Source organism: Narcine bancroftii, chromosome 3 (genome assembly GCF_036971445.1).
Source record: "Narcine bancroftii isolate sNarBan1 chromosome 3, sNarBan1.hap1, whole genome shotgun sequence".
Lineage (NCBI taxonomy): Eukaryota > Metazoa > Chordata > Chondrichthyes > Torpediniformes > Narcinidae > Narcine > Narcine bancroftii.
This window is the reverse complement of record NC_091471.1, coordinates 197,246,636-197,271,873: the sequence shown is the minus strand read 5'-3', so window position 1 is coordinate 197,271,873 and position 25,238 is coordinate 197,246,636. Positions and strand designations below refer to the sequence as shown.

Genomic DNA, 25,238 nt, shown 5'->3' with positions numbered 1-25,238 from the left:
GATTCCAAATTACAATGAGAGGGTGGTACAAACCCACTGGAATATTTGCTTTGTTAAACAAGGATTTTTGTCTGTTGTATCTTGAACCTAACTCTATTATCCATATTCTATTCAAACTCTGCTGACTCCCTGATCTATGACATATTCATCTAATGCATGGTACACAGTTTTAGGTGTTATGTGACTGAATTTAATTGGAAAAACTGGCAATTGAATGTAAAATCTGGTGTTTATTGTAACACTACATTTTTTTCTTCTGTACATGTGGTTACTTTGAATATTGATTATTTATATTTTGCATGTATTATTTCCTTTTTATTTAATTTAATCTAAGCTATCGTAGTATTTTTCTCCCTTTATGAAAAACTTGTTTGGTTGGAGCAAGTAAGAATTTCAGTGCATATGTACATTGTTCAGTATATATGACAATAAATTCATTTTCCAACCCTGATCCTGCCACTATAACTGTACATGCACGCATATCTGTTGCAAGCACAGGTCATCTGTGTAAGCCCAATGCATGGAGAATTTGAATTTCTGGAATGGTGTGATTTATCTTGGAGAGGTGGTTGAAGCAAGGACATTATTTACATTTAAGGAAAGACTGGATAATTACATGGAGGGGAGAGGATTGGAGGGGTATGGACCAGGTGCTGGTCAGTGGGACTAGGAGGATGGGGATTCGTTCTGGCATGGACTAGTAGGGCCAAACTGGCCTGTTCTGTGCTGTATATGGTTATATGGTTAAAACTATAGAATCACATTGTGTTCAGCAAAGTGTTGATATTTCAGTTTACTGATGCCTGGGATGAATCCTCCAATTTCTCCCTTTTCACAAATCAGGTAAAAACTAGCAATAAATCAAAACCTTTAGACTTCTAGCTCCAATGCTTTTATTTAATTGGTTATTCTTCTGTTAAACTCGTAGCATTACTCAGCTATTCAGTAAACATTTTGTGCAAAATCCATGTCATCTATTTGACTCCTGCATGGTAAGTTAGTGCATCTACTTAGTACTCTGCTTAAGTGCAATGCAGTTGCCTTTGGCTCCAGGGAGTATGTGATCCAGGCAATTTTAACTTCCCACTGGTTTGAGCAGGTACTGCAGATTAAAATAGCTCATCCAACCTCTTCTATATTTGTATCCCTGAGATTTGAAGGAATGAGAACAAGATAACTTTCTGCATTCCCAAATGGGCAATGAAGTAGATAAAAAAAAGTAAATTGGTTGCATAAGATCTCCTTCCTGACAACTAGCAAATGTGTAATGCAACAAGAAACAGTAAACGTGGCCATTTCAGGCACATTCAGAGTGGAAATCTGTGCAATGTATTCCATTAATGAACATTTCTTGCCTTTCATGGTTCAGCACCCTTTCCTGACCTTTATAGATCAGGAATCCAACTTGCCTTTTTTGGCAAAAAATAAATTCTGATGAGAAGAAATCATATTAAAATTAAAACTCACGGGTATCAGAAATAGGGCTAAAATGACAGGAAACTTTCGGTGGGTAATTAACCCAGTGAGAAACCCTTCGCCATTTCTCGATTAATCAGCTGGATGATTCTTAAACTTGGCATTCTGATCACTTCAGCCAGTGGAACTATTTGTGAAATTGAATTTCTTGATTGTACAACTAAGGAAGGGCCATAATAGACCCTAAATTGGGGAATATGCCAAGCTAGATGATTGGGCTCTCAGTGGGGAAATATTTTGGAAGCAGCGATCATAATTCATTAGGCTTTAGGAGAGTTATGGATAAGGCGTGAGCGCTAATCGAAGCAGTATTATATGCCACTGTGCTCCACAGTTTTAAATTTAAAATCAAATGATTCACATGTAATTAAAGTGCATGTTCCAGATTTTGTACAAGGTGATTTGTGTACATTTTGGTTTGACCATATAGAAATTACAGCACTTTTTATCCATGATCCCCTCAATTCAGGGCACCATAATATTTGGGACATTTGGCTTCACCGGTGTTCGTGATTACTCAGATAGGTTTAATTGCTTCATTGATGCAGATATAAGAGAGCTAGGCTTGCTTCTAAGCCTTTGATCACCCTTGGAGTGTGTGTAGTTGCCACTTTCAATATGAGGACTAAAGTTGTGACAATGAAGTCAAAGAAGCCATGATGAGGCTAAAACTAACAAGACTAAAACAGTAAGAGACATCACACAAACCTTAGGATTAGACAACATCATTTTAAGAAGAAAGAGCATACTGGTGAGCTCAGTAATTACAAAGGACTGGTATTCCAAGGAAGTCGCCCACTGTGATGACAGAAGCATTCTCATCATAATGAAGGAAAATTCCCAAATGTATGTCCAACAATCAGACACATTCTTCAGGAGATAAATCTGGATATGTCCCTGACTACTGTCTGCAGAAGACTTCATGATAAGAAATACAGAGGCTACAATGCAAGATGCAAACCACTAGTTAGCCACAGAAAAGATAGCCAGATTACAGTTTGCCAAGAGTATTCAAAGGACCCTGCAGAATTCTGGGAAAAGGTCTTAAGGGCAGATGACAGATTAAGATTAACCTGTATCAGAGTGTGTGTGTGTGTGTGTGTGTGTGTGTGTGTGTGTGTGTATGTGTGTGTGTGTGTGTGTGTGTGTGTGTGTGTGTGTGTGTGTGTGTGTGTGTGTGTGTGTGTGTGTGTGTGTGTGTGTGTGTGTGTGCATGCAAGGAGAAAGGAGAGAATTTATGTATGGAACCAAAGGAAGTTGGTGAGGTCATTAATGAGTACAGTAAAAATCCTAAAATCTGGAGGGCTCGGAAATTGGGTTGGTCCAGATTTTTTAATTTTCATGATTTTCAGGCAGTACATCTGTGGTGCTTACACAATACATGCACACATGCAATACACACAAAAGCTAAGAGTTGTAAAGAAATCTGGATTCTCGGGTGGTCTAGATTTCTTGCAGATATTGATCTTGAAAGTGAGGGTATTATTGCATTATTTCTACATTAGACTTTATGTATTGAGAATAAATGAAATGCTTCAGTGAACTCTTTCCTTTTGATTTACGATGCCAAGGAGTCAGACATGTATGTATCATAAATGTGAGCTTTTCTTTTTCGATGTGTTGTTAAGGGAGTGAGGTTCTACTGAGTTAAATGTTTGACTGGCGAGAAGAATATTTGAGATAGAGTTGTTTCTCAGACTGTTTTTGAGAATCATAACACAAAGGACTGACTGAAAAAAAAGGTTTTCCAATACAGTCAATTCACAGATTGGTGCATGAAATTTTAAGATGGATAAAAACTGTTGTTCCTTTCCCTACAGCTGCATTTGGAGAGTCTTCACATCAAATTCATGCTATATGAAATCTGCTGTATTATATTTTGGAGGGGTGGGGTGGGGGGTGAAATTAAGCAGGATTCAAAAGAATCAATAATTAGTGGTAAGTTAATTTATTTTGGGTGTGGGAAAAACAGATTTGTCCCAAGGTTAATGTGCATATTGAAGATACACAACTTGAACCTTGAATACAGCTTTCTTTACAGAAAAAAAACTGTGATGTGCATTGGTAATGCATGATAAATGACCATTAACGTTTTATTAAATATTCATATAATCTTCCTCAGATACTTTTTTAATACTTTATTTAAAATAAAACCACTTAGTAAACATATTTCAAACTTAATCCAAATGCATGTGGTTTTTTTTATAAAAAAGGAGTAAAGAAATAAAATAGAAAGAAAAACCTCCTATGAATTCCCCCCGACCCCCTCCCCAAACCCCTACAAATTAAAAAAAAAGAAAAAAGAAGAAAAAAAGAAAAAAAAAGGAGGGACAAGAAAACCACAACAGGAGGACTTCATTTTCTGATACTTTTAAACATATAAATATATATAGAGAGACCATATATATATATGAGATTAATTGAAATTTTCATACCAACAGTTTGTAAATATGGGCTCCATATTTTACAAAATATATCATATTTAGCTCTTAAATTATAAGTAATTTTCTCAAGTTGACTACAACTCCGAACTTCTGCATGCCATCTATCCATTCCCAGATCACTATCGAACTTAAAAGTCATAGCACGTAGTGAGTTGTGCAGTGAGAAGGCAGTGAGAAGAACTGAGACAGCAGGCTATGAGCTCATTAAGCACAGCTGATTTACTTTGAAGTTCATGCTGGAGGCTTTAAGGCCATCTGGAGCCTGCCCCTCGCGCACTGGAACTCACATCATGCTGATGTAAGCACGTACTCAAACTTCCAGTCTGTACCGGAAGAGAAGGTCCCACGATGCCATTTTTGCCGTGGCTGCTTCACTGACTGCGTGTGACAAGTGGGGACAGTTCACCCCTGAAAATATGTGCACCGCCACTCAACCCTCCCCTCCAGAACAGGCTCCAGAGTTCTCGCTGCGTGTCATGTATGAGGTCTTCTGCTTTGGTGGCTGACCCCTGCGTGTTGGCGGCAGGACTTTTACCAGCTGTGACAAGTCCAAGTGTGCCAGTTTGAGGTGATCCAGGGTGAAAAGTTCCTCACTGTCCCCAATGTCAAGAGTGAAAGTAGAGGCATTTCTCTGAAGTACTTTGTAGGGCCTCTCATAGAGGTGCTGGAGGGGTGTCCTGTGACTGCCCCTGTGAATGAACACATCATCTAAACCTGTGGGGTAAGTGGAGGGGGGTGGCAGTGTCGCGATGGCAATAGTGGTGTGAGTGATCCCAGTTTGTCTCTCAGTCTTTCCAGTGCGAATTGGCCCAGGACTGCTAGGGGTTCACCGTAGACCATCTCTGGTGAGGAGTTTTTCAGGTCATCATTTGACTTTGTGCAGGTACTGAGGACCTATGGCAGTTCATCCATCCAGTTTGACCTCTCCAGCCTTGCCATCAGTACAAGGTGGCAATGAAAACCCTCGACTAGTCCATTGGACTGGATGTGGTAGGCAGTGGTGCGGTGTAGCTGGGTGGCCAGGAGTTTGGAGAGTTTGTTCCAAAGGGCGGAAGTGAATTGGGTCTCCCGGTTGTTAGTTATGTGCGCTGGGACTCCAAAGTGGGAGACCCAGATGGAGAGGAAAGCCCTGACGCAAGTGTCAGTGGTGATGTCTCGGATGGGGACAGCCTCCGGCTACCAGGAACATCTGTCCACTATTGTGAGCAGATAGTGCGACCCTTGGTAGACTGGCAAGGAGACTTCTATGTCAAGGTGGACATGATGGAATCTGCGAGTCGGTGCGTCAAACTGTTGGAGGTGGGGTTTGGTGTGCCGCTGGACCTTCGCAGTTTGGCAGTATGTGCAGGTTTTTGCCCACTCACTAACTTGCTTGCACAGCCCATGCCAGATGAAGTGGGAGGATATAATCTGCACCGTTGTTCAGAGGGAGGGATGGGTGAGGCCATGTAGAGTATCGAAAACCATTCATTGCTATTGAGCGAGGACGATTGGTAGGTGGAGACATCACAGAGCAAAGTCACACCATTAGTGTCTGGTGGGACATCCTGGAGCTGCAGACTCGTGGTTGCCGTCCTGAAACTGTGGGTCTCAGGATCGTCCTGCTGGGTTTGAGCCAGGTCCTGGTAGCTGATGCCATGCGACAGGGTGTGAACAGCCGACCTGAAGAGTGGGTCAGTGACAATGTTCTCTTTGCCCAAGAGGGGTCGGATTGAGGTGATGAACTCTGAGATGCAAGATAGTTGCTGCTGCTGGTGTGCGGACAATGGGTTGGAGGTCTTGGAGAATGCAAACGTCAGTAGTTTCACGGTCTGTGTAGACCGTGAAAGACTGCCCCTCCAGGAAGAAGTGGAAAAGGTAGACTGCGAGGTAGAGGGAGAGCAGCTTTCTGTCAAATGCGCTGTACTTCAGTTCAGGCACTCATAGGTGATGGCTGAAAAAGATGAGGGGCCTCCAAGTGTTGTCCACAAACTGTTCCAGGACACTGCCCACTGCTGTGTTGGATGCATCAACAGTGAGGGCTGTGGGCATATCCATGCGTGGGTGGACAAGCATCATTGTGGCAGTCAGGGCCTCTTTGGTTTTTCTGGAAAGTGGCCTGTGCCTTGACAGCCCACTCAAGGTCTTTCTTGGAGTCGACATTTACCTGAAGAGTGGGCGCATGATGCTGACAGTTGCGGGAATTAATCTGTTGTAAAAGTTCACCATGCCCACGAGTTCTTGTAGTCCTTTCAGGGTTGTTGGCCTGGCAAACTGTCAGATAGCCTTCACCTTGTTGGGTAAAGGAGTGGCACCGTTCTTGATGATCCTGTGGCCCAAGAATTCAATTTCATCGAGTCTGAACTGGCACTTTGCTGGGTTGACAGTGAGGCTGTATTTGGCTAGCCGGTCAAAAAGATGGTGGATGTGTGAGATGTGCTCTTCAATTGTCTTGCTCACAACCAAGATATGGTCCAGGTAGTCTCTGCTGACTGCATCCAGGAGGCGCTGGAAGGTCTGGGCTGTGGTTTTTAGGTGGAATGGTATGCGGAGAAACTCAAAGAGGCCAAAGGGGGTGATGATAGTGGGCTTCTAAACATTGTCTGGGTGAATGTGGATCTGGTGGTATCTCTGGATCAGGTTGACCTTAGAGAAGAAGCGTGCGCCATGGAGGTTTGCTGCAAAGTCCTGTATTTGAGAGATCGGGTAGTGGTCTGGCATCATTGTTGAGGTGCATGTAGTCTCTGAAAAGACTCCAGCTGCCATTGGACTGGCAGACAATATCACGTTCCTCTATGAACTTAAACTCTTCCTTGGCGAGGTTGAGCTTGTCGGGAGCCTGGAGGCATCAGGATCAGGAGTGTACAGGTGGGCCTAAAGTTGTGATGTAGTGTTGGACAATGTGCTTCGGCATGGCGGCAGGTAACTGGGGTCACAGAATGGAGGGATAGCTAGCAAGGAGGCGGCTATATTGGCCGTGCGAATTTTCCACAGAGACAAGCTGGTTGGCTGAGGACTACTGTCTGGAAAGTCTCTGAGTGGACCAATGATCAGTCCTGCAGGTCTACTAGTAGGTAGTGTGCTTGCAAGAAGTCTGCTTCCAGAAGAGGCTTATACATGGATGCCAGTGTGAATGACCAACTGAAAGTGGTCTTGCCGAAACGTACAGGGATGCGCCTCTTGCCAAAAGTTTTAATGGCGATGATGTTGGCTGGGCGCAGGGTGGGGCCATAAGGTCTCATGCCTTCTCGAGGGACTTAGGGGAAATGATGCTTATCTCCGCAGCCCAAGATCCTGTCCCAGATGTGGAGTAGGCTGTTCGGCTGGCCAGTCGCCATGGCCACTAACGGTAGCTGGCCCTGTTGTTTCCCTGAAATGAGTACAGTTGGCGGCACCTGCAAGCTCTTGCTCCCCACCGTTGATGGGGCAGGCTTCTCAGTTTGTGGGCGGGGAGAATCTATCTCTTGTGTTGGGCTGACTTTGTGCATTGGCTTGGGCAGTGGCCTTGCTACGCTGTTGACTGTCCCTGAGGGCTCATGTTTGGAGCAGTAAAGGAAAAGTCTGCAACCTTATGTGGGTCGCTGATTGACCAGCAGCAGCTTAATGACTTTGGACATTTGCTCGAGGAATGCCTGCTCGAACATGAGGCAGGGCCTGGTCATCTCATCCATGAGAGTGGACGCTGTTCTGTCCCCCAGGCCATCCAGATGGAGGAGCCTAGTGGCTCCTTCATGTCTTGAAAGCCTGTAAAGTGTTAATGAGGAGGTTCTTTAGAGCCATTTATTTACCTTCTTCTGGCAGTCTCCTGGTCCAGCGAGCTGTTGACATGGAAATATTTTGTTGAATTTGAGGTAATTTGCTCGATCTGGAACTGCCCCTCTACTTGGTCCATCCAAGTGTGGGCCTGTTCATCCAGAATCTGGGCAGCTTTAATGCAACAGCACCTACAGCTGCGGGGTCCATTGTACTGAGTCTTCAGAATGTGGAGACTCGTTGGGGTCACCAGCGTAGAATGCTGTGCGCGAGAGCAGAAGAACTGAGACAACAGGCTGTGAGTTCATTAAGCACAACTGATTTACTTTGAAGTTTGCACCGCAGCATTTAAGGCCATCCAGAGCCTGCCCCTCACATACTGGAATTCACATTATGCTGATATAAGCACGTACCCGTACCTCCGGTCAGTACCGGAAGAAAAGGACCCACGATGCCATTTTTCCACGGCTGCATCACTGACCATGCGTGACAAGTGGGGCTGGTTTGCCGCTGCAAATATGTCCCACCGTCACAACCAATACACTTTCTAGCTATTGCCAAGGCAATTTGAACAAATTTTACTTGATACATATTCAGTTTTAATTTAGGTTTAATCCCTCTAATATCTGCCAGTAAAAATAACATTGGATCCTCTGGGAATCTTACTCCATCTTCCTCAGATACATGTGAGTGTGGTACCATCACTTGCATGTAGATTGCCATTGATTTAAAAAGTTTTTTTTTAGGAATATGTGTTCCTAGCAGATATTGAAGGGGCACTAAACTACTGCCCCTTCAGTGATTCTCCAATCACTATGGCTAGAAAATAATAATTTAGAATTAGCTCATCTGTCACATGCAATATTATCCTCATGTTTACCTTCGAAATACAGTAATATTATTTATGATAGAGAAAGGAAACTGCATTTCCTGTCTTAAGTTCACTTTAAGGGAGGAGTAACACTGGTTACCCATTGAAGTTATTACTGTGTTGTAATGATATACAGGATTACAATGCAATGTTTGTTCTTCTGTTCTGCATTACCAGTATTTTCAGTAGAATTTCAGGGAAGCTTTCTCTTTCAGGTGTACCACCGACTTGACAGAAATTGCTGTGGATTCCGACCTAGAAAGGAGGATACCTGTGCTCAAAATGGCTTGAATATGAGATGTGACAATCAAGGCAACATCAGCTTGTTCCACATATTATACAGAGATCGTGATCCACGGCATTTGGTCTTCATAGACAATAAAGGCTATTTTGATAGAAATGAAGATAACTTGAATTTTAAAGTTTTAGAAGGAATAACTGAGTAAGTATCTTACTTAGAATGGGCAATTGAAGTTATAGCACGGTGTGCCATGTTGAAGCCTCATAGGCACATTTATATATGATAATGTTACATTTATATTGAGGTTATATTATGGGCGAGGCATGCAGTGGAGAGCGACCCACTTACCTCTTTTTCTTAGATCATGATCCATGGGGAAAAACAAACAATGTGAGGAGATGGACACAAGTATTGTGGTCACTGAACAATGAAACTGACAATTAACATTTGTTTGCAGTCACACTCTTTTTGACCTGTGCTCCAGGAGAGCTGCATGGCCCCTTCACTGAACTGCTCTAAAGAAAATTCCTTGTAGATTTTAATCAAACTTTGCTCCAATAGGAACTTTATGAGTTCCCAAATATATTTAATATAGAAAAGTCATCTATCATAATATAATTTGAAGGCATGGAAGAATCAAAAATAATTGCAAGCTATTTAATCTTCTATTTGTATGCAATCGAATCAAGGTCCTGATCACATCTTAGTTTTATTATGACACACATTGTGATAATTGTAAATTATTTTTATGTTCTATGTTCACAGTAAAAGTAAAGGTTCCATTATTGTCACATAATACTACATTTTTAAAATTAGCATACATGAAATTCTTTAACTTTTGTCTGCTGTAAGGCAGACAAAGAGTCACCACTTTGTCCAGTGTCCCTCACAGAAACCTACAGCACCTGGTGTTCCTCAGTGGTCTCTCCTCCAGGTACTGAGCCATCTTGGGCCTGCTTAGCTTCTGCAATCAGACAATCCCAGGTGTATTCAGGCTACTGGCAAAACCTTTTAGCTCCCAACATCTGTAACTGTGGGTATTAACCTCTCAAGAACATGTTTATAGTCACTTTCACACTTGCAAGTAATCCCAGGAATTAATGGCCAATCAGCCTTTAAAGTGCCTATAGTGTGAAAGCAAAATCAGCTCAACGCCTGTGTCAGATGATGTCGTCTCATGCCGGGGATTGACGGCCTCGACCCCTAGTACAATCCCCAGCGTTGCAATCAGGCAAGTGTGAAACTGGCAATTGAAATGTGGGATTGAAATGACCCAAGTTTTTGCATGAGTGCAGGAGCATGAAGGAAGAAAAGATTAAAATGAAGGTATAAACTTTGCTGTGGGAAAGTCGCAGCAGGAGAGAGAGAGAGAGAGAGAGAGAGAGAGAGAGAGAGAGGAATAGCAATAATTGACAATAACTAGCAATAGCAGACAATTTTTTTAAATCATGGGAAAGTTGGTAGCAGTATAGCTCACAATTTATAATGACTGTGGGAAAAAGCAATGGCGGACTTGAATTTCCAGAATGCCATGCAGCAGAGAAACCCCTCCATGAATGTTCCGTGCATGCGCTCTGCATACTGACCTTTCTATGCCGCATGGAATTCTGGGAGAGTAGGTCCGCTATTGCTTTTTCCCACTGTATTTATAAATTGTACGTGATAGCGTTACCAACTTTCCCACACTGTTTAAAAATTGTCCACCATTGCTATTTATTACTAACACTTTCCCATGGTCCCTTATAAAGGTTTATATAGGTTGGTATAACAACAACATGGGCTGAAGGCCTCATACTGTGCTGTACATAAAGCTTAATTATGTTATAATTAGGCATGATTAATTTTGTTCAAATATAAGATCATAATACATTGATCAGGATCGAGGGCAGGTCTACTATTGCTCAATGTGTCATGACGTCACCAGTGGAAGGTAGAACAGTTCTAACCCCGGGGATGGCTCCTTGCAAGTGCGAAAGTGTTCAGTGTCCCAGTTAGAAGTCAAGTGTGAAAAGTGAAACCCCCATTCCTATCCCAGGACACTGAACAGCCAATTTAGTGGGATGCAAGTGTGAAAGGGGTTAATGATTACCTTGGCTTTTATAAGCAAGTTTGCCTGGGATCCCTGCTTGTACATTCTTCTCACTGAGTTGCTTTTGGTGATTTAAATTTCAGTTAGCTGTAACTTCCATAGTATGAATAACTTTTCTTTCTTGCTTTAACCCTTGTTGCTACATGCCACCTCACTCTGACCTCTATGCTTTTTTCCTCTTACACTATTCCCCCAATGTCCACACAAAGCTTAAAAGACAGCATCTCATCTTCCTCACATTTAACAATCCTCAAGACTGTTCATTTAATCCAGCAGCTTCAGGTAACTAGCCTTTCGAGTCAGTGATAGAACTGGTCAGTTATTGTTGTCACATTAACTCAGTTTTTCTCTCTCCTCAGATGCTGCCTGTTCTTTTCAAATATTTCCAACATCCTTTTTTATTTCAGTTTTCCTATAACTGTGAGTTCCTCTCCCTTACAGTTCAAGGATTATTTTCTATCTCTCTCTTTCTCCTTTCTCCTCTCTCACCACATCTAATCAAAATTTTCTTCAGATTGGCTGTGATTTACAGACCTTCACTGCCCTCCCTCAATTAGCACCAGCTCCTTTTGTGTCATTTGGCTCCACCTCAAACCCCACTACTGCAATTTAAAACATGTTTCATTCCTAACATTTCCTAATTCTGATGAGAAGCCCTTGGCCTTTGATTCTCTCTCCACACATGCTCCATGACGTGCTAATTTCCAATATTTTCAGGTTCTATGCTAGATTGTGAGCACCTGCAGCTCTATGTATTTAAAAAAAGTCTTTGTTTTTTGTACTTACCAATGCAATATATATCATTTCCCTCATTTACCCTGCACTATCTTATGGATGAATTGCAAACCAGTCTCAAAATTTTGCCCTCATACTTTGTTTCAACTTTGATTTTGCACAGCAAGTACAGTTTATTCAAAGCCAACATTGAACATTTTGCTAAATCAGGTACTTCAGACATATGGGTTCAAATTATGGAAAATACAATCAGACTTCAGGTGTAGATCAGCACGGACTGCTGGAAGAATCAGCTTCATTGCAGAAATTATCAATATTGTGTTTCTCCTTCATGTAAATGTGGAGGGTCCATTTACTTGTAAATTTATTGGTTATGCTGCATGTATAGCTGCCAGGGATGGAATTGCAATGTCTGTCCCTGCCTTTCTCTTTTTTTAGAATATTTTATTTAAAAATTTTCCAAATATGTAGTAATCAAAGTTAATATGATTATATAACTTACAGAAAAAAACAAATTAAAGTTAGATACATGATGGTATTCACCTCTACCCAAAACCTCCCTCCCAAACCCTTCAAAAACAATTAACATGAAAGATATAGCTATATAAACATTAAAAAATGAATTTTTTAGGATTGCATGGAGAGATGCTGTCTAAGGCAAACATATAAGGATTCTTCATTACAATTCAGAGGAGAATCTCGCAAGTCTAGAGGAATAGAGAGGACATTATTACAAATTAAATCCTAATATTTGGGCAAACGGGCACCAAATTTTCAAAAACATAGTGTATTTCTTTCTCAAGCTAATATGCGATTTGTTTTTTTCGAAAGGGATACAACTTTGAATTTCTGAATGCCATCTTGACATAGCTAAGGATGCATCAGATTTCCAAGTAACTGCAATACATTTCTTCGTCACCACCAGTGCTAGTTTAATAAATTCCAATTGGTATATTGATAATTTTAATTTAGGTCTTGTACTTTCAATATTTCCTAATAAATGTTGATGCCTTTCTCAAGACCCTTACTGGGATGATCTACCTCTTCATTGAGATTGGACTTGCAATATTGTTTATAAATTCCAAGCACGGTATTGATCTCAAGAATTTATAAAATTAAATTAAAGAGCATTACATCAGTCATCAGTATATCATTATTCAAAGATAGAAGCTCTGAACATTGATATAAGTGTGGCATAGCATTAACTTAAATACAAACATGCACATGTACACAAAATGTCATGCTGAAGTTGTTAAGTATTTCTAAAATGGGCTCTCTGTCCATATCAGAACAGAAATAGCTTCTTGAGTTGCCAGCTATGCTCCAAGATTCAGTGTGCCTGCCACAAAGGAAAGTGATTGAATAGCTGGATATAGCAACTGCAGATGGTGGTAATCTGAAAGATATATTAAAAATGTGAGGATGAAGTTTTCAGAGGGGGATCCTTAGGACCACCTTTGACTTGCAGACACGGAAGCAGCCGTTGAAGCTTTCAGCAGTCAGAAAGCATCTGTGGAGAGAGAGCAACACAATTGACATTTCAGGTCAATAAGTCTTCATCAAAACTGAAAAGTGAGAATTAAGTGGATTTTAAGTTGTACAGAAGGGGAGGGAATTCCTGTGATAGAGTGGAAACAAATGTTATCCAGATGACAAAATGCTTGAAATCAGAAATAATATAAAATGCTGGAAATATTCAGCAAATCAGACTGTAAAGGTTAAAACTTTGTGTTTTTGTTTCTTAGTTAACATTGTACCTGTCTCTTAAAGAGAACTATTGTTTGTAGTGTTACCATAGTAACTATGATGTAATATCCACCCATAGGTTGCTCTTTTATTCTACAAGATGTGAAGGAAGTGTGAGCATGAGAAATCTTTCTTTGAATTTTTGTATCTCTTTAAGATTGTGTATCTCTTTAAAAGCTTTTTATATCTCTATATATCTTCTGTATCTCTATCATACAGTAAGTACTTTGTTATTCATCATTATGAAAGTCTTAATGCGAAGCTATACAAAACGTTTATCCGAATTAAAACAACATAAAGTAACAGCCATAGAGTTTGGTTTGTTGGATTAAAGAGATTGAAATTTGGGATATTGCAGCTCACATTTTGGAAGATTATACTTTGAAATGATGATGTATTAGAATAAAGAAAGTGTCGTCTATACAGACGACATTTATTGAGGGAAAAATATTGGAGATGATATTACAGGTGGATTCTGGCTTTTACCTCATCTATTCCCACTATTTATGTTGTCCTTTGGAAGGAAATAGCCACCCACTTGCAGGTATTGCAGCTTGGTACATTGCTCTTCATGCTCATGATGTATTCTTCACTCTGTTCAAGAAACCGCATGCAGATTGGATCATCATTATGCAAAATTTTCCCTTTTGTCCAAAGGTGTGTCTCTGATTGCTGTGTTTTGCACCCCACAGTTCCAGAATGTGTTTTTCTTTCAACCTGTCCTTCCTTTTCAGATGGAACCAAAAAAGCAGTTGTATCATTTGGACAAACTAGGTCTCTACCCAGGCACTTTCTTTGTTCTCTACACTTCCCCTCTTGGCAACTGAAACCACGCTTATTTTCTTCCTGTTCCATTTCTGAAAAGAAATGAGGGTGGGACCATCAAAATGGCAGAATTAATTATTCCTCCTGCATGAGGGAAGAGTAGTAATCTCAGTGACAGATGTACTGACAATGGGGCAGCCTCTCAGTATAAATTGTTCATGAGATGAAAGCAGGAAGATGAAAAACACTGTTGGATTGTGGACGATGTTAACACTGGAGAAGAAAATAATTAAAGGCACAGAGGGAGGTTCTTGATCCAAATTCAATATTTCAATATGATGCTTAAGCCATTAATACTGCATATGGGCAAAAGGGATATACTGTATCTATGCCAAATTATGTTTCTCTTGGGGAAGAAATAATGCAAAGTGGAATGTTTCTCAGTCCTCGTTCAAAATAAAATATCCTATTGAGCACTGTTAACTCTGCAGAATGTCTGGTGAGCAGCAATGATTAACGATCATTCAAGTAGTCCAGATGGTTACGATATATATAAAGCTTCCAGAACACTTTGGATAGATCTTTGTGTAATTAGAATATGAAATCCCTTTGGATGGTCAAATTTAAAAAAAGGAGAATTCAGCTGTAGACTCATGATTGCCAGGGTCACACAGCAGAGTTTGACCATTGCCAGATCTGAAACTCAGTGTGTTTACAGATCACAAACTCCTGCACAGTCATGGAGATTGTATTCATCAATATTTATTATTCAGATGAAATATATCAATTTCGCACATACATTTAAATTTAGAAATAGAGCATGGTAAGAGGCCCTTTCGGCGTACAAGCCCTGTGCCACCCAATTACACTCAGTTGACTTACATCTCTGGTACATTTTGAATGGTGGGAGGAAACCGGTGCATCTAAAGGAAACCCAAGCTAACAAGGGAATGTACAAACTTCTTACAGACAGCACCGAATTCGAACACCGGTCTCTGGCGCTGTAACAGTGCCTTACTGGCGCCTTACTTCAGAATTGAAGGAAGCTTGCAATAAATTAATTTTCATTTTCAATGCAAAGGAAAGAAGGCGTTTATGTGGCACTTTGCAAAGTGTAATCTTGTTAGTTTTGAAGTGTAGTCATCATTATAATGTTGGAAATGCACATAAAGCTGCCACAGACAACATTGTAACAATCTGTGGCTGAAGGGATACAATTTGGCCAGTCTCCCTTCTTTGAATTGTCCCATAGGATATTTCGGAGTCAGAGGAATATGGAGATTATGCAGCAAAGCATTCCTGAGGTGTAGGATTGGCCATGATTTTATTGAAAGAAAGTAAAAGCTCATGTGGCTTGCTTTTTCCCCTATTGCATGCGCTAAACTGAAACGTATTTTGCACATAAACCAAAACTCATGTTCATTTTTAACAGAACTGGGCATTGTCTAGAGCACTAAATCCCAAAGACTTTACCTTTGGGCTTTGGGATGCCCTGCAGCTAAAAAAAGGAGACATCCATTGGATGAATGCAGTGCATTTTCATTACTACTGATGATTCGAGAGGATTAACCAAGGATTCCTGTCAACATCCTTAGTAATCACACACTCTCCTCAACAATCACTAATCCTTCCAGACTTCCTGACCCTCTTCCAGTCTCCAACATATCACTTCCCTCTCCTTCCAGCACATGTAATACCTTATCTACCTCATTTTCTCCATCCTTTCTCTCACTGAGTCTCCGATTTCTCCTCAAACATCCCTCTCTCCTAAGCTCCCTCCAAATTCTCTCCAATTACCCCCAACCACACACATTCTCCCTGAATGTTGTTGGTGGATTCCAACCCTATCCATAGAACTGCCGAGAACCCTGGACCAAATATGCTACTGTGGTGGCCCACAATTGTTGAGATCAGGCCGGCACATTACGCAGCAGCAAAAGCGGTCAGAGATCGCTAAAGCGACTCCCAGGACCACAAACCGGTGGGGGTAGAAGCTGGGGCACCATTAGACCAACAGCCCTAAAATGGCATTGGTCAAGCAGCCCAGCGAACTCAGCAGAAGCAGACTGGGGAAGAAGGGCATTCCTATGCATGGATGTTCCCGCCCACTATTGTTATCCATATGAAAATGGCGGGAACGTGAACAGTATAAAACAGCCTTTCCAGCCCTAATAAAAGAGTGAGCTTAACCTGCCACACTGTGTGGGTGTGTTTCTTTGTAGCGGTCAGCTACACCTCCATTGCCAGTTGTCATTGGCTTTCCCCATTTCCGGGACCATGAGAAGGCTGTAAATACTCAAATAAATAAGAACATCAATAGAATCACATCAAAAAGTTTAAATATACTGGATTTACCCCTCAATTTACTAAGAAACTTACTACTGTATTCCAATGAATGAATACTTGTTTTTATATATTCTCTTCAACAAGACAGTTGAGATATTTATTTAAACTTATTTTCAGTATGTAAAATGAAGATATTCACTGAAAATGCTTTTTTTTTTGCTCAGTGATTTTCAGGCATAACAAAACTGCATAAAGTTAGCACACTTACATATACCAGGTTCACCACCAGATTCAAGAACAGCATCTACCCTCTATCATCAGAATTCTCAGTGACAAAATTAATCAGAAACTCATTTAAGGACTTACTTGTGCACTTTATTGAGTTTTCTTTGCTCTCCCTGTAATGAATGCACAGTCAGTTGTTTACATCTATTACCTGTTAACAGTTCTATTGATTGTTTACATGTTTACGCTGTGTACAGTTTACTTTTTGCACTACTAATTAGTGGTAATTCTGCCATAGCCACAGGAAAAAGGAATCTCAGGGTTGTATGAAATGTCATATATATGTAGTCTAACAAGAATTCTGAAATATAACATGGTAAGTTTTCTATTGCAAAAAAAATCCTTAAAGAATTACATTCTAAAATTACTACACAGTAATGCATTTTATTTTTACGCAACAAATCCGAGCAAAAGAACATCTTAAATTACAAGAAGGGGTGGCACAGTTGGCGGAGCACAAAGCCTTTACAGCACCAGCGATCGGGACTTGGGTTTGAATCCCATGCTGTCTGTAAGGAGTTTGTACGTTCTCCATGTTTCTTCGTGGGTTGTCCCCAAGGGCTCTGGTTTCCTCCCACCATTCAAAACATACCGAGGGTGTAGGTTATTTGGGTCAAAATTGGGCTGCACAAACTTGTGGGCTGAAATGGCCTGTTCCCGTGCTCTATGTCTAAATTTAAAATTTAAATTTAAATTGAATTTAAATAAAAGAACAATTTTGAGTCAAATATCGGTCATTCAATGGATCAATGAATCAAGGGGTCAATGTTGATCAAAGCTAAATCTCGCAGCCAAGAATTTTAAACTCATGTCACTGGAGGCTGTGTATTTAGTATAGATTTGCAACAGTGATTAGTAAGACAGACATGGTTTGAGTGCAAGCAGCAGAAATCTGGGAGAACAGTATGGAAGATTCTGAGGATGCCATGCCTTGACATGATAAACTCCCATGGAAAGCTGTTATGCAGCCTGGTTACAAGATAAAGGAAATTTAAATGCTCAACCTGTAATTCAACATATATGATTTACTTCCATATAATATCTGTTTTGGAAGAAGGTTTGTGATGGGAGCATTTTTTTTTATTTCTACAGATTTCCTGAATCTGCTATATCTATCCTGAAGAATGGACTCCTTCGAGAGAGGCTTCTTCAGTCTTTATTCCTTGACAAGCTTTATTGGGAGAGCCAAGGTGGTCGTCAAGGAATCGAGAATCTGATTGATGTGATTGAAAGGAGGGCAATGATTCTTCTTACTTATATTAATGCACATGGATTCACAGTGCTACCAATGAATGAATAATTGTTTGCACTACTGATTAATGTCCTGTGAAGTATCAAATATTGACAAAAGAGGTTAATTCCTCAATGCTTTATTCCTGACAGGAATTTTCTGTATGGATTCCTTCACATTAAACACTATTATGTATGTTCTTTTAGTTATTAAAAGGTCAGATGAACAATTAAAAAGCAGGAATGATATCCATTAAAAAATATACTTGTCAACAAAAACACTTAAAGAACAGTAATCCAAAGGAGCACATTTTGTGCAAACTATTTCATCATTAAACTGATTTATCAAAGTATGATTAGTTTATAAGAATGCATATTTACTTGTCTAAGAAGATGTGAACTTTTATATTAAGCAAAGACACTTTTAAATATTTATAACTTTTAATTTACCAGGAAGCTGACTACTGTACTTTAATGTAACAGGTGAATGTTTCTATGTAGGTATTTTCAAAGTTATTTTCTGTAATATAAAATGAAGTTACTCACATGTTAGACCAGTCTTTATTAAAATCATTTGGGTTCTTGCATATTGTCACATTCATTTATTTAACCCTCAGCCTATTCTGAGATTGTGATCCATTAAAAGACCCCCTGGAATGACAAGGTGTTCCTCATTGTTGGTGCACAGTGGGCTAGTCTGACTGGAGACCTGACCCAGTAGTCTCAGCATGCAAATAAAGAAGCAAAAACAACTTTTTCCAATTTGGTGGTAGGTTGTGGAAATGCTGAAAATGCCAACATATATTATTCATTCCTGAAAAGCATTTAAGAGTCAGCACATTTTGTTAGGTCTGTCCAGATGGCAGAATTCCTCCTATAAAGGACATTAGTGCACCAGCTGTTTCCATTACTGATTAAAAAATTTCCTTAAAATCACCGAATTGTATTTCATTCCCTGAATTTAAACCCCGCACTTGCCATCATGGGATCTGACCTCAAGTCTCTGAATTAATGATCTAAACTCTTTTATTTTGCAAATCTAAAAAGGCACAGCAAATCCTTTGTAAGTAAAATCTTTGAGCAGTGGGTCTTGAATTTTTCTTTCTTTAACTGCCAATCACCCACAAATGCTTTCTGGATTTCATGAAAGCCTCCATTTTTTTTCTCAATAATAATTACAGTTTTAGCATAAAACTTGTGAATACTTCCAAGTATAATGCCATATCTATATCTATATAGATATATATATTTATACATATAAAACATACAGATAAATATAGATATAATCAAGGTGCACAACGAACAATGCATGGGTTACATCCAGTCATTAAAGATGGCTCTGCCTGTCCCTCATTCACAATCATGTTTCTACACACAGCTAACATAACTGTAGGGTTGACAGCAGACTGTAGGAATTCCCAGAACAGTACCAAGGTTAAAAATGTGTGACCAGTGACCAAACGAGGGGAAGAGTGTAGAGATCAGGAGGAGCACTGTGGACGCTGCAGCTGAAGACCCTAGTTGAGAATTACCGCCATGCTGTTTCTCATACTTCTCAAGGTTGCTTGATGCTGAGTTTGATTCACCTGTGGATGGAAAAACATGATTCAGCATATTTGGTTAGAAAGTGGCTCCTGCTATGTTCCTGATACAAGCATAACATAAGATATCTTCACAATTATACTAGCCTGGCCTTTGTCATTCCAAACACTGAACCTTGTGGCTCAGAGAGTCACAGGGCCCTGGTCAGAGAACTGATTGAGTCTGAGCCTTCTTTGACCCTCTAAGCAGAATATCAGATCTTCCACTCAGAACAGTATAATGGTCAAGTACTTAATGCAAAGATATCAGCATGGTGACATATCCTCAGTGAACAACCTTGGCAGTGAAGGGTGAAATGCAGACCCTAACAATTTAATAGAATGAGCAATTTGATTAGATCAATGGGTGGAAAGAGCAATGGTCAAACCATACTTGTTGCCACACAAAGAGTATGATTACACTGGAGAGGGTGGAGATGATATTTATTTTGGTGTGCCTGGGATGTTATGGGGAGAGTCTGGATATGAATGTGAGATGCTGGAGGATTGGAAGGTAGCTCATGTTATTGTTCCATTGTTTAAAAAGGGCTCTAAAAATAAACCAGGAAATTACAGGCCGGTGAGGCTGATGTGGGTAAATTATTGGAAGGTGTTCTGAGAGATATGATATACAAGTATTTGGACAGCCAAGGGCTGATTAGGGATAGTCAGCATGGCTTTGTGCATGGTTGGTCGTGTTTAACGAATCTTATTGAGTTTTATGAAGAGGTTACCAAGAAGGTAAATGAAAAAAAGGCTGTGGACTTTAGGTAAGTCTTTGACAAGGTCCCACATGGAAGGTTCAGATACTAGGTATCCACAGAGGGGTTGTAAACTGGATTTGAAATTGGATGAATGGGAGATGATTGTTTCTCAGACTGGAGCCCTGTAATGAGTGGTGTGCCTCAGGAATCGGTGTTGCGACCATTGTGGTTTGTTGTCTATATCAATGATTGGGATGAAATTGGATCAGCAAGTTTGCTGATAACACTAAGATAGAAGGTGTGGACAGCAGAGGGATCTGCTTGCAGAGAGATTTGGACCAACTGGAAAAATGGGACAGAAAATGGCAGATGGAATTTAATGCAAACAAGTGTGAGGTGTTGCATTTTGGAAGGACTAATCAATGGAGGACATACATCAAATGGAAGGGCACTGAGAAGTGTGGAGGACAAAGGGATCTGTGAATACAGATACATAATTCTCTGAAAGTGGCATCAGATGTAGACAGAGTTATAAAGAAAACTTTTGGCATCTTAGCCTTCGTAAATCAAAGTATTGAATATAAGAGTTGTAATGTTTTGGTGAGGTTGTACAAGACATTAGTGAGGCCAAATTTTGAATATTGTGTGTATTTCTGGTCACCAAGCTACAGGAAGGATATCAGTAAGATCAAAAGAGAGCAGAGAAGATTTACTAGGATGTTTCTGAGTCTTCAGGAGTTGAGTTACAGGGCAAGATTAAATAGGTTGGGATTTTATTCCTTAGAGTTTAGAAGAATGAGGGGAAATTTGATAGAGGTTTACAAAATTATGAGGGGAATAGTCAGAGTAAATGTGAGTAGGCTCTTTCCACTTAGATTAGGAGAGATAAGTATGAGAGGACATGGTTTTAAGGTGAAAGAGGAAGGGCTTAGGGGGAAGATCACTCAGAAAGTGGTAGAAGTATGAATGAGCTGCCATCTGATGTGGTAAATGCAGGCTTACTTTTAAGTTTTAAATATAAATGGGATAGATACATGGATGAAAGGTTTATGGAATGGATGAGGTCAGTGGGACTAGAGTAATAATGTTTCAGCACAGACTAGAAGGGCCAAATGGCCTGTTTTCTGTACTATAATTTTCTATGGTTTCTATGAAGTAGGACTTAATGAGTTATACAAAATTATGTGAGGCATAAATAGGGTAGGTTTCCCCATGGAAGAAGTATCTTAGACCAGGCTTAAAGTGAAAAATAAGTCATTGAGATGGTATCCTAGGAAATTTAAATAAAACTGTTATCAATAGCAGGGAAATTATTGGAAAAAAATTCTTAGAGGCAGGATTTATATTCACTCGGAGGAGTCAATATGACCTTGCTTAGTGAAATCCTGCTTCAAATCTGATTGAGTCTTTTGAAGAGGTAACTGAGAAATTTGATGAAGGCAAGAGGGAGATATGTTTTACATGGACTTTGGTAGGCTTTTGAATGAGCCCTGCATGCCAATTAAACACAAATTTGTGGCAGCCCCTTGCAGCCCCGTCGGGATGCCTCACAAAATGAAGGACAAATGTGATGATCCAGCAGGCTGCACGAGGCCCACAGCACTGCCCTCCAATTGGCCACAACTAAAGGAGCCTAACTGCCCTATCAAGGAAAGCGGATTGCAAATGCACCAATCAGCACTTGAGGGGGCTTTGACCACGCCCCTCAGCTTGCGAATAAAAGCAGGGCTGTGAGCCCAATAAAGCTCAGTGTTAACTACACTCATCTGGGGTTTGTGTTGTTCTTTCTGGGCTAACCTGCATGCAGCTATAACCTCTTCTGCGCTATAGTCTCCGCAGAGCTATACCTTGTAGCAGCCAGCTATAAGCTTGGAATTGGGAAGGTTAGCAGACATTTATGAATTGATGAGTTCCAAAAGGAGATTAACATGTAGATGGAAATTGTGGGGCTAAGTGGTGTTAGTAAATGCAAAAGAGAACCCGACACCCTTGTCCTGCTTTTGCCAATTTCTTTTTGGGGATTAGGCCACGTCGTGCCCATAGTGCTATATTATCAGTGCATGTAATGGTACATTCCTGGGCAGTTATTGTAGGGGAGGTGGTATGAAAATTATTTGTGGACATGGTAAAGAGCTTCCAAGGGGCTGAATATTAAAATAGTTCCAATGTGCACAGATGAGAAGAGAGTAATGTTAAAGGGTCAGTCCTGGAACTTCAGTTATTCCCACATTCAGCTGGAATGAAGTCCATAGGGTCTCATTGACTGAACTTCTTGGAGAGGTCAGTACTCCACCCAAACACACCTCCTTAAATTGAGCATGAAACCAGATGACCATCCTTTGGACCACCCAAAGGGAAATGGATTTCTGAAATACCCACTGCATCCATTTTTTTTCTCAATCCCTGCTGAAAATGTCAACAGTCTCAGAATCAGAATTTATTGCCTTAAACAAGTTCATTGCTTTGTAAAAGTTCATATAAACCACCTGACAATAATAAATAAAAAATTGTGTGCAAAAAGTCAAAGTAAGGCAGTGTCTTTAGTTCATAAAATTATTGAATATTCAGGAATCTGATGGCAGTGCGGAAGAAGTTGACCTTGTGCAACTAAGCGCTCATCTTTAGGCTCCCTGTACCTTTTTCCCAATGGTAGAAAAGTGAAGAGGGCATGACCTGGGTGGTGGGGATCTTTGAGGATAGAGGCTGCTTTTTTAAGATACTGTCTCATGTAGATGTCCTCAGTAGAATGAAGTCCGGGGCCTGCAATGTCATAGGCCGAGTTAACAGCCTTCTTGAGATTTTTTCTTGTACTGAGTGTTAACACTTGTGTACCAGATAGTGATGCAATCAGCCACACTGCTTCTCATGATATACCTGTAGATGTTTTTGAGAATCTTCAGTAACATATTGGATCTCCTCAAACACCTCACAAAGTATAGCCACTGGCAAGCCTTCTCCGTGATTGCATTAACATGGAGGTCCAGGGCAGATTCTTGGAGATGTTGACACCCAGGAATTTGAAGTTCTTGATCCTCTCCACTACTGAGCCCTCGATGAGGACTGGATTCTGTTCTCCTGACTTCCTCCTGAAGATCACAATCATCTCCTTGGTTTTGCTGACATTGAGCACAAAGTAGTTATCATTGCACCACTCAACGAGGTGATCTATTTCCCTGTATGCTTCTTCATTGGTGTCTGTGAATCTTCCAACAATTGTGGTGTCATCAGCATTGGAATTGTGCCTGGCCACATAGTCATGGGTGTATAACGAGTAGAGCAGTGGGCTGAGCACACATCCTTGGGAAGTGCCTGTGTTGATAATCAGTAGGAGGAGAAGCTGTTTCCAATTTGTTCTGACTGTGGTCTTCCAATGAGAAAGTCAAGGATCTAGAGAGGGGTACAGAGGCCTAGAGTTTGTAGGTTCTTGACCAGCACAGAGGAAATAATGGTATTGAAGGCTGAGGTGTAGTTGATGAATTATTGTTTTGAGGGGATCCAAAGCTGCATGGAGGGCAAATGATATTGAATCTGCTGTGAAGCGATTGTGACGATAGTCATTCAGTAGTTGAGGGGGTCAAGAGCTTCAAATTTCTGGGTGTCAACATCTCCAAGTATCTGTCCTCGAGCCATCATGTTGATGCAATCACAAAGAAGGTGTGCCAGCTGCTTTACTTTGTTAGGCGTCTGAGGAGATTCAGCACGTCACTGGAGACGTGTAAACTTCTACAGGTGTACTGGGGAGAGTATTCTGACCGGTTGCCTGATATGGAGGGACCAACTCTCAAGTCAAGAATAAGCTGAAGAGGGTTGTTAACTCAGCCTGCAACACCACATGTGGAGGTGTCTTAAGAAAGTAGCCTCCATCCTCAAAAACCCCCACCACCCAGGCCATGCCCTCTTCACTCTGCTACCATTGGGAAAAAAAGTACAGGTGCCTAAAGATGGGCACTCAATGGCACAAGGACAACTTCTTCCTTGCTGCTATCAGATTCCTGAATAATCAAAAAATTTATGAACCAAAGACACTGCCGTACTTCTTATGCATTATTATTATCATCATTATTATACGGTGATGAAGTAAGATGGTATAAAATAAATGTACAAGTAAGATGCTGCTGCAAAACACCGAACTTCATGACTTGTTCTTGACAATAAATTCTGATTCTGATTATGAGGAATCTGGAGGCTTCAGGGAAAACCCACGCAAACAAGGGGAGAACATAAAAACTCCATACCAGCAGCATGGGATTCGAACTCCAGTCCCGATCGCTGGCACTGTAACAGCACTGTGCTACGCTAACCGTGCCATAGAAAATGCTGCCATGCACAGCATAGTTGGCGTGGCAGCTAGCGCAACGCCTTTACAGCACCAGCAATTGGGACGAGGGTTCGAATTCTGTGCTGTCTGTAAAGAGTTGGTATGTTCTCCCCAGGCCTGCATGGATTTTCTCTGAGGGTTTCCGGTTTCCTCCCACCGTTCGAAATGTACCAGGGGTGTAAGTTAATAGGCCGTAAATTGGGTGGCACTGACTCATGGGGTGAAATGGCCTGTTACCATGCTGAATGTTTAAATTCTAGAAAGAATTCTAAATTCCTTGCGGGGACAACACCCAGGTTTCTGGGTAAATGCTTTCTACCCCATTATGCTGAATGCCATAGGACCAGTTATTCAAAACTATATATTGCTGAGGTACTGTGGAATTGTGTTCCACCATGATTGGTAAATGTGTGCCCCACCAAGCCTATCATCTGCCATTATCATTATAACAGCCTGTTCAAAGAAGAAGTGCATAGCAAGAGGTGAAACAGGCATACATCAAAATGAAATGCCCCCTGGCAAACAATGCAGGATTACCAGTATGCTAAAGAGTAGAAATTGCATATATCAACAGGACAAAGCAAATCCACAACCAGGTTAACACTCTGCCATCTCTAGTTTTGGATGTGGAATACAGTTTAACAGTTAAAGGAAGAGGGAGCCTCTATAAATATCCCATCTTCATCGATAGTACAACCCAGAACATAATGCAGGAGTTCAAAAACAAAATTGGGAC

The 25,238-nt window shown here is 40.7% G+C and overlaps 1 protein-coding gene across 1 annotated transcript in view; it reads left to right on the top strand.

Moving 5' to 3' along the window:
- gask1b (golgi associated kinase 1B) overlaps positions 1–18,487 on the top strand; it is a 47,784-nt gene extending 29,297 nt beyond the window's left edge. The window contains exons 3-4 of the mRNA XM_069926224.1: positions 8,739–8,965; positions 17,763–18,487. Of these exons, the coding sequence (XP_069782325.1) occupies positions 8,739–8,965; positions 17,763–17,970 (435 nt within the window). The 3' untranslated portion in view covers positions 17,971–18,487. The remainder of the gene's footprint in view (positions 1–8,738; positions 8,966–17,762) is intronic.
- Positions 18,488–25,238: the final 6,751 nt, after the last annotated feature.